The 19,093-nt window shown below is 32.1% G+C and overlaps 2 protein-coding genes across 4 annotated transcripts in view; one reads left to right on the top strand and one right to left on the bottom strand.

The window, feature by feature from the left end:
* The window catches only part of LOC144845568 (cadherin-23-like), a 47,081-nt gene extending 35,746 nt beyond the window's left edge, over positions 1-11,335 (top strand). For 2 of the 3 annotated variants that reach the window (XM_078702988.1, XM_078702989.1), the window contains exons 50-62: positions 178-395; positions 582-765; positions 1,144-1,367; positions 2,118-2,315; positions 2,489-2,723; positions 3,247-3,507; positions 3,710-3,987; positions 4,654-4,742; positions 4,975-5,188; positions 5,349-5,473; positions 6,074-6,154; positions 7,982-8,072; positions 9,573-11,335. In XM_078702988.1, the coding sequence (XP_078559114.1) occupies positions 178-395; positions 582-765; positions 1,144-1,367; positions 2,118-2,315; positions 2,489-2,723; positions 3,247-3,507; positions 3,710-3,987; positions 4,654-4,742; positions 4,975-5,188; positions 5,349-5,473; positions 6,074-6,154; positions 7,982-8,072; positions 9,573-10,547 (3,173 nt within the window). In that variant the 3' untranslated portion in view covers positions 10,548-11,335. Of the gene's footprint in view, positions 1-177; positions 396-581; positions 766-1,143; positions 1,368-2,117; positions 2,316-2,488; positions 2,724-3,246; positions 3,508-3,709; positions 3,988-4,653; positions 4,743-4,974; positions 5,189-5,348; positions 5,474-6,073; positions 6,155-6,445; positions 6,552-7,981; positions 8,073-9,572 lie in introns of those variants that run through there. The other variant, XM_078702991.1, reaches the window with a different exon arrangement.
* A 554-nt stretch (positions 11,336-11,889) lies between these two features.
* Positions 11,890-19,093, bottom strand: part of LOC144845573 (piwi-like protein 1) — a 29,957-nt gene continuing 22,753 nt past the window's right edge. Inside the window, exons 15-18 of the mRNA XM_078702999.1 lie at positions 14,608-14,713; positions 13,897-14,088; positions 13,467-13,642; positions 11,890-13,209 (exon numbers count right to left, since the gene is read on the bottom strand). Of these exons, the coding sequence (XP_078559125.1) occupies positions 13,053-13,209; positions 13,467-13,642; positions 13,897-14,088; positions 14,608-14,713 (631 nt within the window). The 3' untranslated portion in view covers positions 11,890-13,052. The remainder of the gene's footprint in view (positions 13,210-13,466; positions 13,643-13,896; positions 14,089-14,607; positions 14,714-19,093) is intronic.

Genomic DNA, 19,093 nt, shown 5'->3' with positions numbered 1-19,093 from the left:
AGATTCTACATAGTAAATACTTAGTGTCATAATGAGTGTCATACTTAAATCATATTATAGGTCATTTTAAATGAGGAATACATGAATAAATTATTATAAAAAATTATTAGTGTTTTAAACTTTCATATTTGATATATAAAAATTGATTGTATTTCTTTAAAAATGTATTTCTAATAGGCCATGAAGTTGGAAAGTGCAGTGCAGTTGACAGCGATGCGGGAACTGATGCATCACAAGTGTTTTACAGCATTATTGGAGGGAGTAACGGGGAGTTTGTTATTGACACATTATCAGGAATATTGCAGACTATAGCATTGCTTGACAGAGAATCTGTTGCAGAGTACAACCTCATCATTGAAGCCAGCAACAAAGATGGATTGGCAAAGACAACTCAAGTAATTTACCAGTTAACTAAGATCTTATTTTTTTGGTGGTATTTCTCCAATAAAATGGTTTAACAGGAAGTTCACATTTTTATATATGGTTTTTGAAATAATGTTAATATGATCATATATATTAAGTTCGAAACATTTTTATAACCATTCTTAACTCATGGCAAATATTTAAAATACTTCTTGCAGGTCACAATAACTATTGAAGATATTAATGATGTTGTACCTCATTTTGAGACTCTTTCTCAATCAACTTACCAGCTTTTTGAAAGTGCTAGTGTAGGCTCTTTTGTTGTCACAGTAACTGCTAATGATGAGGATGCGGGAGCCAATGGGGAAGTTGCATATAGCATTATCGAGGGAAATATTGGCGGTAAACATAATATTATAACTATAACCATTCTGGAATATGTTCACTAGTACAAATACAATGAATGAAGTCCTGTCTGCACAGTATCTACATATTTAAAATAGCGATATGTTTTTATTCATGTTTTACCTGAAATAAACAATTTCCGTTTCTCAACCACTACTTCTTGACACATGCCGTTGCTAAATGTCAAAGCTTCTGAACATAGCACCAGCTAAATAGTGTCATATTGCAATTCAAAATCATATTTTATAATGTTCTCACCTAACCCACAACCATCGTAGGGTTGAGGTTGTGGACTCCTCAAAAACAGACTGTAGTGTTATTTTTGCTTATTAATTATTGTTATTAATTCATTAAAATAACTGTTTATATTTTTAGATGTATTCATTATTGATCAACAGTCAGGTACTATTTCAACTGGTGAATTACTATATGAGCAAACTCCACAGATATTCAACTTTGAACTTGTAGTGAAGGCAATGGATGGAGGTAACAATCCATTATCAAGTACAATCATAGTTGATGTCAAAATCACTGATGAGAATAATCATAAACCAGTGTTTGTGTATCCAGTGGCTGGACAGAGGCTAACCATTCCTGAGGTAAATTTGAAATTTAGCTTGTAGCGTCTATGATGTTAAAGTCTGCTGTATATTTTCACCCTATATCTTGATTTCAAGAAACACATACACACGTCAAGTGGTACATCATTCGATGGTGCATCCTTAAAATTGAAATAACCGCTAAAAGAATAAAAAATCATAATAAACTAACTATTCATCAAAGTAACTATCTTACATAGTAAAATGCTTTTTTAAAGATGTATTATTCCTCAAAAACATGAAAAATAAAGAATAATAAAATCAGACTTTGAATAGATTATTTTGTAATTTTAATCGAAGTTAATCACTTTCGTAGAAAAAAAATAATAATGTTTTCACCCATAAAATGATAAAATAAATGGTTACATTCATAAATTTTTTTAGGTAAATACATTTTTTTTTCGATCCAATTTTTGCTCAAAGTGGATAACTATTAGGTGACATTAAAATGGCATATTCAACAAAAAAAATTGTAAGAATTATTTTTTCAGGGGGACAATACATCTTTAAACGACTAATGCCATACAACTACAAAGTACAGTGTTATAATTGCTAATCAATTGGATGCGCTGCTAATATATGATTTTAATACAGAGCATTGCCTTTCAACCTCATTTGTGCATTACAAAAAAAATACCTGCAACAAAATATGAAAAAAAGAAAATATTAGTATTTGTGTTACACTTTGTCTAATATAGTTTTATTATAAACATCTTAAATTATGTTTAAATAATTAAATTAATTGTACAGAATGTGGAAGCCAGATATTTGATCGCAACAGTATTAGCTACAGATGGAGATGCTGGAAGTAGCAGTATCATCACATATGGATTTGATGATTCACGTATGCAAGATCGTGAAATACTTGAGAAGTTTATAATCGACCCCAACAATGGTAGTTTACTAAGCAACACTACCTTTGACAGGGAAGAACAAGCAATATATACGGTAAGAAAAACGTATAGAGTATATGCTATAAAAACTTATCAGCAATTCCTGAGCAAAGATTCCTGATCTTTGACTGCAAACAACCACAGCCAAATCTTAAACCTAAAATCCTAAGAAATAAATTTTTATATAAATGTTTATCAAAACATTAATTCAGTATTATTCATTTTCAGTTGATATTAACTGCAAAAGACAATGGTGTACCTAGACAAACCACCCAGCAGGAAATTATTATAGAGATATCTGATGTAGATGACAATGAACCAGGATTTGCTAGGGAAGACCCTGCTGTTTACCCTGTACAATCACTGTCAGTCTTAGAAGGGGCTAGTGATGGAACTTACATTGGTACCATCATGGCTGCTGTAGATCCAGATGAAGGATCAAATTTTTACTACTTTATTGTTGGTAGGATTTATATTATTGTCTTATTGTTACTTTAATATTCAACAAACAGAAATGAAACATATATACAGTATGTTTTTTATAAGCAAAATTAGGTTAGCTAAATAAGTTCTCTGGGAAAGCAAATTGCATGACATTATTTTAATTTTTTTTTAAATCAGTGTGTAAGTAGGTAGGTGATTGTCAGTGTTCCAGTCATTTTGAATTGTGTTTTGTCGTTGATAAAGTTATCTCTTAAAGGGGCAAATTATGTGTGCTGTACTCTAGAGGGCTTAAGGGTTGTACACATTTGAGTCAATGATGATTTCACATACAATACATACTGTATTACTGTCATTGGTACACTAAGAAACTCTGCTTAGTTGATTCTGATCCAACTGAATTCTGTCCTGTGATATATATTTGTATATACTGGTAGTGTAAATTAATACAAGAAGCGTTTATCTTTTGTGTAAATTAGAATGGCTACTGAGTTTACATTATTAGTATTTTTATTAGTAAAATTGCCAAATGTTACTTTTTGCAGATGGTAATGACCCTGTGACATTCAGCTTAAATAAAGAGTCTGGTGAGTTGTTCTTGATTGGAAGTGTAGATCGTGAAGCTACATTATCAATCACTCTTCTCATCAAGGTGTCTAGTGATCCAAACTACACAGTGACATCACAAAGGAAAAGAAGGTCAACATTTAACTTACAAACCGACCTTTCTTTGTTACAAGTCATTGTCAACTTGGAGGATGTCAATGACAATGGCCCTGTCTTTGCAAAAGATGAATATATTGCAGGTATGCACTTAATTCTGAAAATAATTGTCAAAAATCTGGAAAAAAAAAAAAATCATAACCAAATTCAAGTAGTTGTCTTTGGAATCTTAAATAACACAAATAATGTTCATATATGGTCACATCACATTTTTTTGTCACATAAAGTTTGATAGTGTAGACAAGGTTGATCATTTCAATTTATGTAATTTATTATGTTTTAAAGGAATTGCAGCAGAGGCTGATATTCGCACTGAGGTTTACCAAATGAATGCTGAAGATCCTGATAGTGATAAACACACATCAACTGAATACGCCATTTTAGCTACCGCTAGCAATAAGAACAATGCGCAAGCCGAGGCAGATGGTACATTCATTATCTACTTAGACACAGGACTGGTTACCCTGAACAAGCAAGTTAATCAAGATGCTTATGACTATTTTGATGTTACTGTGAGGGCGATAGACACGGTATCTGGCATAAGTTCTTTGGCAATTTTAAAGGTTATTGTTTTTTACTTATTTTTATGTCATTTTTATTTTTAGTGTAGAGATAAGTCTCCTAGAGAGGCCAGATATCCACATATCCGTTAGGCTAGTGGCTAATTAAGCAACCTCCCCTTAGCAAATCTTAATTACAACAACAAAATTCACAAAAGTTGTTTGTAGTATTATATTGCAAAAGGTTGTTTTTAAATGATAAAATAGTTTTGGAGTCAACACCAGATTGCGGTTCCAAAGTGAGATAAGAGGACATTATGATGATTTAAATGCATGTGAATGAGCAAACAGAATATTAAAAGTATCTCTGAGTGATGAAAACGTGCCTATCAACATTTAGGTTGAACCATAAAATATCAGAAAGAATTAAGTGAATAAACCTAACAAAATGGAAAAAGGTTTGCAATTTTAAGTATGAGTGTCATTCTTTAAAAGATAATTAAAAGTATTTAAATGCCTTCACTTTGAATTAAGTACATTTTCAGTATATTTTAAAACACAAATGATCATGATTTAAAAAATATTTCATAGAGCATTCCAATTCTTCCAATTTTTTTTTAATTCTAGGATACATGAATTAGAATTTAAATAAAATTGTTTTTAAAAATCTGTGCACAAACCATCTTTGAACTTGACTGAAGATATTTTCAAATATTCAACATTTTTTAGATATATGTGCTTGATCCTAATCAGCGTGTCGTAATTGTTATAAATGCACCAATTGAAGAAGTTAAAGCCAAAGAGGAACAGCTCATTGAGTAAGTTAGTTTAGAATAATGGTTAAATCCAATATTAAAGGAAGGGGTAATTCAAAGCTTATAATAAGTGCATTGAGTGAGTGCAAAAGTATTTCTGAAAATCATATCTTGACTATAAGAATGAATACTATTTATAGAAATTTAACATGCTTGGTAATTTTATAATAGGTATTGTTTTAAAATGATTCTCGTATCTCAACATAAAGCAAATAAAATTCATAAATGTTTATAGATTGTTGAGCAATATCACACAAGGGATAGTGTTTATTGATGACATTCTCCTGTACACTACCGAGGATGGTAAAGTCGCTCAAGATATGACATCCGTTAGCATTAACGTTATTGATCCAGAAACAAACCAAGTTATGCCTGCTGATCTCATTATAAGCAGAATCGATCAAAATTCTGATTTGATCAATGCACTGTTTGGAATTGCTGAAGTTTATGTAAGTTGAGAATTGTAAAGGTATAGTAGAATCCAGTGAAAGACTTACTAGAGGAGTACCGTATTTTCCATTTTTGTTAAATATATGGCACTGGTAGAAAGCAGCACTCTTTTGTCAATATAAAAATGTATATTTAATTACACTGTTTGTTATTGTATAGCCTCTGGTTACAAACTCAGGAGGAGAGGAATGGGCTCTAATGGAGATAGCACTGATTGCTATTGCAATTCTCATCTTTATAGGCACACTTGCTTTTTGTATTATAATCTGTTGCTTGCAGAAAAAGTAAGTCAACAATGTTTATTTTTTATTATTTTTAATGTTTAATGCTATTTAATTGATCATGCATACACAGAATTGTCTCTTGACTCATAGATCAATTAGACAAAATGTAAAATAAAATGCAATATAATATATATTTTTTGTAAAATGTTGTTTTTTACATTTTAAACATAATGAAATGTATAAAATAAAAAGTAACTGTCATTCAGTGATTGAAATTGGATTGATGCAAATTGTGGGACCACAACCCAAAAGTAATAATAATATCCAATCTGCAGACAGTAATGTTTCGATCTTATTAGATCTTGTCAGTGCAGCTCATGTTTCGAAATGATATGTACCGCAGGACTGGCACAATATTTAAAGTAAAACATAGCTGGCCACACTCATCAGGTTAAATATAAAGCATACTGTCATATATGGCCAGCTATGCAAAATGCGAAACAATGTTGTAGTGAGTGAATATAACAATGAAGTAACCAATTTTTTGCTGTTTTTTTATTTATACTTTGATATCGAGCACAACGGTCTGATATGACTTGGATATATTTATATACATTAATGAATACATTTATCAATGCTAAATTATGTATTTTATAACAGCAGCAGAAAAAAACTAAGTATGCGAGATGGTGTTAGCTATGGAAACTCTCAGAATCTAATGAACCCATATGATTTCCAAGGGTAAGAACAGTTTGTGTAGTTTTCACTTTTAACAATTACATTTAATGACCACTGGCACCACTAGAAACAATCTAGGAAGAATGGACAGCAATATATACATCATATTGTTTATATGATTTTGTATTATTAATAATTAGTTATATTATATTTTTAAAGTTGTTTTTGTAATTAATAGCAAAAGAATAAATCATAATCCAAATTAAACATTCTAAAACATGTGTATACTTTGCAACTAACTCATTTGCACTGTTTTCTTTTTCTTACCAATGCCTACCGTAAAATAAATAACAGAAACCCAATTTTTGAAGGAAATGGGTCTCTAATGTATATGTCGGAAACAATTTTATAACCCCTAAGGTGTCTGCTGATCCCAACATCAACTTGCTCGTGTGTGCATGTAAGACTGTACTTTTATTCCTTTAGAATGTTTACATTGGTTTTTGAATTGTCATCCAATTCCCATGCATGCATTTTCTTATATTTCATTTTTTCAATATTTTTTTATCTTTATGATTAATTTGATGACACAGCAATAATTAAAGATGTTTTGTCCACCAAAAACATGAAAAATGAAGAATAAATCAGATTTTTTAAAATAAAAAATAAATAAAAATTAATGTTTTTACTCATAAAAAGACAAAGCAAATGGTTAAATTCAACCAAAAAACCATTGACTGGCAGCCAATTTTACTTTTGCTTTAAATTACAGCTTAATTATTTTTATTAAAATTACAGGTAAATCATTTTTTTTCGAATCCAATTTTTTGTCAAAGTGAATAACTATTATGGAACATCATAATGGCATATTCATTTTTTTTTTCAGGGGGTCAATATATCTTTAAACATTTCAATATAGTGTAATGTTATACAAATAACGAATGTTTTATATTTGTGCAATAGGGCAAATAATTTTATGAGGTGAAAGATAAAAAATTATATTTTCCCAAGGTGAAAATATGACATTTTATCTTTCAACTTATAAAATTATTTTCCCTATTGCACGAATATAAAACATTTATTATTTGTTTTATAACACACCTACTTTTATTTATGTCAACAACCAAACAACATATTCCTCACCTAGCTCTGTAGTGTAGGCTAACGATGAGAAAAAATCGATTGGCAACTGAAGCTGATTTAGACTAATTCTGTTTTTGAAACAATTCCAAGTCTTGTTATTAAACAAAATCATACAAAACGATCTCTAGAGTACATATCGCTGTTAAAAAAGGCAAACTGCACTGTCTAGAGTAAATAACATCAATCCTACAATCAAATGACTATAATCTACTTAGTTGTGTTATGATGATCAACTCATTTGTTATTTTAAATAAACTATATAAACAGAAAGTAAAATTGATGTTGATGAACGGTTCACAGTTTTTAAATTAGGAAATTTTTGTTTTTGTTATCACCCATTTTTATTTTCAGTTAATTCATTTTAAATTGCATGCATTGTTTTTAACATGTTTTAATTATTACTTGGAGGTGTCTCCTACAATAGAGCTCTTTTTTCTGTTTGGAGCATAACTTTTTAATATTACATTTTGACACATTTTTTACTATGGTGGTACACTGTAATAATAGGAATATTCTGAATCCAATGAATATTTCAATATTTGCAGTATTTACAGTATCATCTAAACAACTGATGATGATGGGTTTTAAATAAGATGCATTTTTCTTCTGTTTATTGGGTTTCACTCGTGTGTTTATTTATTTCTTAGGTTTACTCATCAACATGTTGTAATTAAATGTACCAAATATGTTATTAGTAAACTTATTATTATTATTATATACTTATAGTAATTAAATTATATTTTGTAGTAATAATCCAATGTGGCTTGATAGAGAAGACAGTATGAGTGACTGGCCGGACAGTATATCTTTGATTGATAGTCGTCAAGTACCATATAGGGTAAGTAATACCATCATTATTTGATCCAGAAATGACCTTAGAGGTTTCACAACATTAGGTGCTTTATAAATCCAGGATATCATTATTATTATCATCATCATTCACAGTGGGATAAATAAATAATTGACCAATTCATAGCTTAGAGAGTATAAAGACGGATTTTATATATTTACAATCAATTTAATAACCAGTTTAAACTTGTTATGACTAATGTCATATAAATGTGCACCATATAAGTGGTAATGTGGTCTTCTGACTGAGTGGATGCATGAAAGGTCTTTCTACAGTTGACGCCCTTGTATCTATGATGTGTGAACTGTTTTCCAATGCCAAACTGGGAGATGAGACGCGCGTTCTTTTATTGGATTACAAAAAAGCGCTTGACCTTGTAGGTCATCAAATTCTAATTGACAAATTAATCAAAATGGAAGTTAGCTATGTTTTAATCCAATGGATTGAATCCGTTTTATGTAAAAGAATTTTTTTTTATTTATTTATTGTACATCCAACAGTGTAAACACCAATTACAGGATGAAATATACATATATATTGCAAGGGTGAAGATATGAAAATGTCTTTCATCATGGCTCACCCTGAATGGCGGAGTCCCGCAGGGTTCGTGGCTCGGCCCTGTCCTATTAATTGTCTTCATCAATGACTTATCAACTAATCTTACAATTAACAAATACATGGATGATATCACCGTTTCTGAAAGAAACACAAAGCGTAAACCTAGCGAGCTCCAAACTGTGACGGATGAGATTCATCGACTGTCAATAGTATGAAAATTAACAAAAGAAAACTACAGAGATGATTGTCAGCTGCAAGCGCAATAAATCCCTATTACCTGCTTTAACAATTGGAGATTCCGCTGTGGAAAGAGTTACTCAAACCAAATTGTTAGGAGTGGTCATCCAAGATAATCTTAGTTGGCAAGGCCACATTAAGCATTCTGATGAAATGTAATTGTAGACTTTCTTCTTAAAACAACTACGCCGTTGAGGACTTGATGAGAGTGCTTTGCGTCATTTCTAACCGACTATTATACGTTCCGTTCTGGAATATGCATGCCCATTGTGGTTCACCGGACTAACTCTTGAACAACAAAATAATTTAGAAAGAATACAAAAACGAGCAGTTCGATGTATTATTCCTGACGTATCATATGACACTGCTTTGATCTCACTGGGTTTAATCCCTGTTAATACTTCGAAAAGATATTAATAGGGAGCACCGATTAAACCATTTACTGCCCCTGACCACCTCTATAATTTAAGAAATAATTAAAAAACAGTTCACTCTCCCAAAAATTAGATTAGAGAGGTCAAAGAAATTTATTATCAAATATGTACTTTTATGTTCATCTTATACTATGTAAAATTCTATCTCTGTTTATTCAGATTGCAATAGAGATTATTTGAATTTGAATTAATGTTATAAAAAATGAATTGATCAAATTAATAATTCTACATTGTTTTTTATTTTCTTATTTTTTGTTAGGATGGACCAATGGACTTTTTCTCTAGTACAAACACATTTGATTCCAACCACAGAGCCAAGAATGGCACAATCCAACAGGCCTTACCACCACCACCACCTCCTCCTCCACCAGGACAATCCTCAAGCAACAACAGTGAGGTCAGTTCAATTGAGCTGTTAAAACGAGAGTTAGTTGCCTGTGGGGCATCACAAGAACCTCGTGCTATTCCGATTCATGAATCTGGTCTTGAGGATAGCCACAATGGAATATTGACATCACAGAGGGTAATGGAAATTAACCAGATACTAGATGATTTGACATCACCAGATTCACAAACTGCTCTATCAGCAGCTGCATATCGATCAGAACTTGAATATGACAATCAGTTGAGCACAATTGCCGAGGAAGAGGCATCAATGATCTCATCATTGACGGATGGCTCATCGTTAGAAAATCGGCTACAAAGTTATGACCTTTATGCAACTTTAAAAAAACCAGCCACCATCCAAGAGGTAACAGAATGTGGAGATGTTTCTTCAGATTCAACATCCTCATCAACACAGGCTACAGTGTTAAGTGTGACAACATATAAATTACAAGATGTTCAAAATGGTGAACAAGTTACAAATGGCCATATAACAGAATTAGAGTCAGACTCGGATTCAGAAAATGGTTGTAAAAAACACACATATACTATCAATGAATCTGCTGATGGGTCTAGTGACGATGACGAATCATCCACACATGAATCTGATAAAAACTCTGATATCTCCACAACAACTGCAAAAGCAAAAACATATATATATACCATAAATGGAAATGACGAATCAGACGAGGACTCTGAGGAGGCCAATAAAAGACTTCGTATTGATATGGGTGGCGAAGTCGCCCTTAGCGATGACTCTTCAGTTGAACTGATGCAGGAGATTTCTGACTACAATGCTAACAGCGGGTATACCAACTTAGCATTTCATGAAGAAGAAACCCACCTTTAAAAATAAATGAGGAAATTACATGGATATGTTTCATCCATATTTTTGTAATTTTTTCTACATAAGTGTTCATTTTTTATACAACTTTTAAAACATTTGTTTATAACTTCTTTAAATCATAATAGTTTATAATTTTTCTATTAATTTTGTTTAGAATCTATTTTTCATATATATATAAAAATGTATTTTCAGCCATAAAGCAGAAATTATCATTAAGGAATCCTGTAATTGGGGATATGCAATATGCCATGTAAGGTTTAACATGATTACACTGAAAACCGGGAATTAATTGCTTATTGGAGAAATCTTGCAAATAGATATGTTAAATTATATTTTGGTTTGGGGTTTCAAGCATGAGCAAGTTCTAATACTTAACAGAGTGCCTTCTAAGTAGTTGTTGTCATACTGTATATGCTACAATATAATTGTTTTGTATTCGCAAATGTTGTACCAAATCATATTTTTTATATTGTTTACTAAATACTATATTATCACAAAATGCTTCTAAAGATGTAAATACAATATTTGTTTTCGGAAAGAAGAAACTAAAATATTTTAAAATCTAAATTGTACTTTAGCTGTTACAAAATATTTTATAAAATTAAATCAGTTATTCTTTCTTTAACTGTGAAGAATATTTGCTACAAAGACCAGAATGAATTTTTTGTCCAAAATCATTCACCATGAGGATAGTGAAGCAGGGTATAAAGCTCACATTTGTACCAAGTACATCAAATTATTACTGTACTATTAATGTTAAATTAATTTTTGTAAAAAAGAATATAGTAAATGTACATTTCATTATGCAAAAGAGGCAACGAGATATGTTTTATAAAATAAAGTTATTTTTTCATAATTAACTTGACAGTTATAGTATTTGTCTTTAGAAAGCTTCAGAAGCAAGCATGCACGGACTCAATGATGATTGTTAATGTTGTGACTTACTATGACTCCAACAGTTTCTTGGGGAACAGAACTGAATCTTTCACAGCTGGTACTATTATGCATTATTGTGTGGAAATTACATTTGCAGGGTCTAAGCTCTTTTCTAAAACTGATTTTGATGACGTTGTTAAACAAATTGAACTGCAAAACTCAGGAAAGGAAAAGTCTCGGCGTTGGTTGTCCATCACATGAAACAATGTAATGAATTTAAAATGAACATACTTCCATGTTGCAGCTAGTAATCGGCGCAGATTGTGTTTTGACCTTACCAGGTACTCATTTGCACACATGGGTGGAGAGAGTAAAGTGTCTTGGCTAAGAATACACAAGTGTTGGATCAGAACACACTGTGCCACACATCCTTACAAAATGATTTCAGCCATTAACCAGAAAAAAAGTCATATACCACTTCATTTCACTTTTATTAAATTATTTTTATTATCACTAACACTAAAATTACTATAAAACTGAGCACCAATTTGAAAAACATAAAAAAGTGGTTTAACAACTAAACATAATACATTATATTAAATGAGCAAATTGATAGGTTGATAAAAATGATAACATAATACAGTAAAAGAATACTGTACTATTGTTTGCAGTCAACAGCTACTGGAATGTTGATGGTAGAAAGTGTATAAAAAAAAACACATGAAAATTAGGTACCGAATATTGTAGATTTTGTTTTCCAATCAAAATTTCAAACCAACACCATCTTAAAATAACATTTAATTCAATTAACTCCATCAAATCACAAATTATTTATGTAATGATAGTTAATATGAAAACAAAATCTTTTCTAAAAACAGTATTAAAATATAATCTTTCTTCTTAGAAAACAAACTGCATCTTCCTTTGTACCATTTACACTGTAATACTAAAAATGAATACACAAAAAGACACATTTAAAAAGCTATAAATGAACTTTACATTATATTACAAGTTGGTACGATGCTGTATTGGCTTAATATTTAGTGTACAACTTCAGTTAAAATGTATCAACATCAAAAGTAGTATAAAGTATAAAATAAGCAGCACTCTTAGTTTACACACTCTTTCTTAAACTTTACACTTTTTAAAATGATTTTGCAAAACCAAAATACAATTTCAAGCCTCATATAATTAAAAGCTGAGGCAAAAATTTCACTGGTAAACATTTGGTCCTATTGGTTCTTCTATAATACTTAAGGAATTACCTACATCTGTAGTATATAGATTTGTTGCATTTTGCAACAAATCTCTGCTTTGATTTCCAATTTTGTATCTAAAGGTTCACAATAAAATAATTGACATAGGCATAGTTACAAATTTGCTACAACTTATATGGTTTTGGATGCAAGTTAACACAGTTCACTAATGATGCATACATTTTACTTAACATTAATTTGCAAAGCATTAAAAAGTAAATCATTTTACTAATAACATAAACTAGTAACAGTAACATCTTGAAATAGTTTCACTGTCAAAATACGTACCTACAAAAAGAAGAATTAGTAACTAACTATAAGTAACTACTGTTCCCCACTTCATCATCATCTTTCACTGTCAAAATACCAGTCGTACCTACAAAAAGAATAATTTATCTGACAGAGATAGATGTGGTTCACGTTGAATGTTTTGGCCGACAAGGTATGCAAGTTTGTGTGCGTATTGGCATGGTGCTGGAACACGAACGGTGCCTGGCCAGTTGTAGTACAGATGAGTTAACTTGTAGGCCAATCTAAATACCAAAAAAAAATATTTGATAAAAGAATTACTAATCTTGAGTTATAAGCTTTTTTTTTTGTATTGCAAATATCTCGGAAAACTGCACATCTTACAAGTTTCTGTGTACAAATTAACGTGACATGGGAAGATATGGTACAGAAAGAAGGAACATGATGAACAGGATTCCAAGCAGCATGGAGAAGCAGTCGGTAACCTATTGTTCAAATTTACTTTAATAAAAAATGATGTTTTAAGAAAAGTAATGTGTACCTTTGCATATGGTCTGGTATCCAGCCGGTTGTATCATGGACAACCACATAGTGAGTTGGTGTCAGGGTGCCTTGGCGTACATGTTGACTGACCAGGAAGAAGTCATAGCAGTCTCTACGTGTGATTGAATGATCGACTATTACTCCTGATGCTGGGTTATTCATCTGTCCCTTATGCTATACCAAAAACATAAATATGAAGTTATCTAGGAGGAATTGTTCCACTTTATATAGGTCTAAACATCAATTTAGAAAAGGTTTTAAAGATGTTTTGTGTAATTATTTTATCTAAAATACAGCTAAGTTTAATTGTTAATAATCAAACAAATGATTTGTTAGTTATACTCAAGTGTTTGTTTTAAGCTGTAAACTGTTTAACTCAACTAAAATAAAAAATAAAATTGTTTATAGTCCATTCCACCCATACTTACATCTGCAGCCAGGATTCTTGTGTTAATTCGTTTTTGTACAACGACAATTGCTAGGCTGGGGTTGTAGTCAGCCCCGAACGAAGCAAAGCTGGCAGACAACTGCTTCTGCTCATAATCAGCTACCATACCAAGCTGGCCATCACCTACACCATCACGAAATATAATGATCTTTTCTGGTAGACAATGGTTTACCTAAATGAAAATGTAAAGTAAATATGTAAAAATTGAGTGGAAAAAATGATATTGCATGAATAAAAAAAGTCTATGTGTGAATGGGTAAAAACAACCACCTTTGGATCGAGTCAATTTTAGTTGTACAGTCAACTCTCCCAATACCGGACACATGATGTAATCTGGTTTTCCGGAAAGTCTGATATTCGGAATGTGTTTGGGAATGAATTTTGGACCTCAAAATAAGTCTGGTTTTGGGAGAGTTTCCGGTTTTCAGAGAGTTCAGTATTGGGAGCGTTGACTGTATTCCAATTTATCATCTCATACTATTAATTCTGATCTGTGTGAATGAGAGATACTGATATTGGCATATGTGTGGTTGGTTGTCCTCCTCGCTACCTGTCATATTATATTGATATTTTTTAACACTTTCCTTTGTATAAATTTCCTTTTGTACTTTGGCAATACTTAACTCTTATTAATTGACATCACAAAACATATCAAGAACAGCAGATATTTATATGGAATAAGAGGCCTTACCTCTGAGTATTTCTTAATTGCTGCTATGAAGCAAACTCTCAAGCCATCAATCAATTCTTGTCCTGGAAGTTGAAAGCATACTCTTGAATACCAACGGGTCAATGTGCTGAAAAACATAGAAAGGAAACATAATAAGAATTGTATGTGGCACTTGATCCAGTCAGTTTCAGACCTAGCTGACAGTGGGTGTAGCTTGGTCTGATTAAATACACCTGATCAATTCTAAAACATATAAATTACTGCATAAAACTCTCATTAATACAGAAAAATTTCAGAACAATTAACATCATAGTCCTGTGTTGCAATATGTTTTGCCTTTGTTAATGTTATGCACAAAAGGGGACCCAAAAAGCTGTTCATATGTGTACAGCCACATCAAAACCAGGCACTTGGTGAAATATTTTTTTTTAGTTATTACTATAATTATATTACTCACAATATATCCTTCAAAATGGTGTTTGGATCATTTAAATCAAGCAAATATTCCCAGAGTTATAGCAATAAATGTATATAGCATTTATACAACAATTTACTTTTAATTACTGAGTAATTAACAGTCAAAGTTTAATGACAAATCAGACAGGAAGTTGCCCCATGCTGTTACAGATTGAACAATTAACACCTTAGCAACACTACCTTCTTGATAAACAATCATTCTGAAATTTGGCACACCTGTTCAATATAGTGTTTTCTGATATTCCTGAAAATTTCATCAAAATCCGAGGTGGTTATCATAGTTAATTATGACGATTACAAAATACCACTAATTTACGTAAAATCTGTCAAATTCATTTATAATAGTGTAGTGTAAGAATAATACAGTAGGCCTACTAGTAGGTATTCAGAAGATTTCCTTAGCTTATTATTAGTTCTGAACAAATTTTAAAAAAAACAGCAAACATTTTATTAATGAACTTTATTCAATTTTATTTCTCTTTTTACTTTATTTTATCTGCTTTTTATTCAAAATGGCGCAGGGCACACAATGTCTCTCGTTTCTGGTCGGCAAAATTCAGTTACCAGTATTTTATTTGTGAGTGATTTGTATTGCACTTGTTTTTACTGTGAATGTTATGTAATACATCTATTGTTGAACCAGCACCTGGCCTGATCATGACAGATAGCCACACCCGATAGCTTGAACAATGTTTTTAAGCATGATGAATTTTTTTTTTCATTTCATTTCATTTATTTCACTATCATCATCGCAGCCTTAGCTGAATTACAAAGATATTTACATTTTCTCAATATTAAAATTTGTATAAAAGTATAAAACCAATGATAATTATATATAAAAAAGGAGGCAATTTACACAAGAAATACAATACAGGAACATTCAACAAGTTTAGCATTAAAATATTAAAATAGAAAAAAAAAAACACCAAAAAGGACCAATAAGAATTGCATAGCTGTACTGGGTGATATATAATGATTATTCATTTAGAAGCGAGATAAGGTATGGTATTGCACTTTTTCTATATCTTTCAACTCTGCATTTGGGTTGTTGATACTTTACACGTCTTAGTTTCATGTTACTTACATTCTTCACTGGAAACCATTTTCCAAAATGAATACTTTTTGAACAATTCAGAGCAAACTTATAGCATAGATTACGCCTTCTATCAGATAAAGTATCAAAAGAAAGATCATTGAGTGCTTGGTCATAACATATGTAGTCATTACACAATATTATTCTGCAAGCCCTTTTTTGGACAGATTCTATCATATCACTTTGTTTCTTAGTGAGACTAGAATGCCATACTGGGACAGCATATTCAACACTTGGTCTTATGTAACTCTTAAATACATCTACAAGATCAAATTTCGGAAGATTGAACTTTCTTAATCTACACAATATATGCAGACGTCTGCTGGCTTTCGATACAATTTCTTTAACATTACGGTCCCATTTGAGGTTGGCTTGTATCCATAAACCTAGTAACTTAGTTTCATTAACGATTTCAATTGTAGCATTACCAATCAAAAGGGGTTCATGTTCATATTGATTTCTTTGAAAGTTAAAATACATAGTTTTACATTTAGTTGGGTTAAGTTTTAGTTTGTTTTCATTAGACCATACATTCAGTAAAGCAACATCATTCTGAATTGAGGAAATTTCATCCTTTTTTACTATCTGTCCTATGCACAAATCATCTACATATTTCCAAGTTTTACATGGCGAGTCTTGCATGGCATCATTAATTAGAGCAAGAAAGATCATAGGCCCAAGGAGTGTGCCTTGAGGGACGCCACATGTTAGATTAACACTCATTGATAATGTGGATTTATAGCGTACTTGTTGGGTTCTGTTTGACAAAAAGCTAATTAACCACGGTACAATTTCAGGTCTACAGCCAAGTGTTACTAATTTAGAAACTGCTATTGTGTGGTCAACACAATCGAATGCTTTACTAAAGTCAGTTAAAACTAACTGACCAACAGATTTGGGAATGTTACTACCTTCATAGAACACATTTAGTAGATCAACCAAATTATGGGTTGTAGAAAAGTGTTTACGGCAACCATATTGGTTGTTATCAAGATTTTTCTCGATATCTGTTAAGAGCCATTTTTTAATGAAGCCCTCAGCTACCTTAGCTAGGATACATGTAAGCGAGATTGGTCGAAATTTGTCAACCCTAGTACAACCATTTTCTTTGGGGACAGGAGTAACAATAGCATCCTTCCACATAGTTGGGACATGACCCTCACTGAGGGAGGCATTTAAGATATTAGTCATAGGGATGCTTAGTTCGCATGCAAAATCTCTTATTAATCTGTTAGGCACATTATCAGGGCCCGGGGACTTATTTACTTTAACTTTTCTTAATTGATTGTACATTTCCCATTCTTTTACATTAGGGGGTTTATTGGCAGGTAAATACGTAGGAAGCTTACATAAATCAATACTAGGTCTGCTTTGGGAAGTTATAGCAAAATGGTTGTTTACAAAATTACTTATACCATGATAGTCATCCTGCGGAATATCCTCTACACTAATAAGTGGTTGGGGTTTAGTTTTATTAGCTAACATCTGCACGCCTTGGTGCCATTTATGGGGATTAGTGGCTTTTAAGTTTAATAAACGTTCATTGTAAAAGTTCATTTTGTCTTTCTTGATCACTTTTTGTACCATATTCCTATAGAATTTCCATTGCAGCGATTTACCATGATTAGTAAAAGCGTGTTGACGTTTCATTATAAGATCCTTTGCTTGTTGCGAAATCCATGGCTTATCAGTTGGATGTATCTTAATGGATTTAACCGGGAAGAAAGTGTTGATAGCAGAAGTCAATGACAAATAAAATGATTGCGTTTTCTGTTCAGTATTACTCGCGTTAATAACCTCGTTCCAGTCATGGGTAGTTATCCAACGGCCAAATTCTTCAACACTTCTCGCTTTCATTGGTCTGATTACACGCTTTTCGATTTTGTTGCTATTCGTCCTTGTAGTTGCTGACAACAGAACACAATTATGATCGCTAGCACCCATCGGCGACACAATTCGGGGATTGCAATAATACTGCTTCAGATTGGTGGCTATAATATCTAGTATTGCATCCCCTCGCGTTGGTTCTTTCACAATTTGTTTTAGGTTATGTGCACGGCATAGTGGGGCTAGGTCAGTTCTGTTCAGGTCCCCCATAATAATGAAGCCAGCGTCTGGGTGTTTAAGTTTAAGACTGTCAAGAGATTTAATAATATGATCCAAAAGCAGTTGTTGGTCAGAAGAATTAGGTGGAATATATATTCCACAAACTATAATAGAGGATACAGCTCTGGGGAGCCTCTTCGGTCTTATAAAAACCCAAACACACTCTAGCTCTTCGGGTACTACTATTTCAGGTATTCTTCGCGACAGAAATTCAGAATTAACATATACGGCCACTCCACCACCCTTCTTATGCGTTCTATGATAGGTTCATATAATAACGTAAAATTTAGCCAAGGTACCAGTATTTTATTTGTGAGGGATTTGTATTGTACTTGTTTTTACTGTTGTTAATGTTATGTAATACATCTATTGTTGAACCAGCACCTGGCCTGATCATGACAGGTAGCCACACCCGTTAGCTTGAACAATGTTTTTAAGCATGATGAATAACGTGAAATTTAGCCAAGGTACCAGTATTTTATTTGTGAGGGATTTGTATTGTACTTGTTTTTACTGTTTATGTTTCGCAAAATATCCATTTATTGACAGGTACACACAATCCCCACACACCCGGCCCATCATTGGCATTTTAAGCATAATGAAATTTAACCAAATTAAAATAAATAAAATAGCCTAGTAAGTAAAGCATTGCAGGAGGCTTATTATACTATAGAGATGAAAATTCTATCTTATTTAAATTGGGCTAGGCCTAGGCCTTGTTGTTGTTATTACTAGCTAGCTAGGCCTATGCCATGCAGCCTATCTAGGCTAGTAGCCCAACGTAGTAGTACTGTAGTAGGCCTAGGCTTATTAGTAGAGTCAGGTCTAGCC

Source organism: Antedon bifida, chromosome 6, assembly GCF_963402885.1.
Source record: "Antedon bifida chromosome 6, ecAntBifi1.1, whole genome shotgun sequence".
NCBI lineage: Eukaryota > Metazoa > Echinodermata > Crinoidea > Comatulida > Antedonidae > Antedon > Antedon bifida.
Note: the sequence above shows the minus strand (reverse complement) of the source record. Positions and strands in the feature narration are given on the sequence as shown.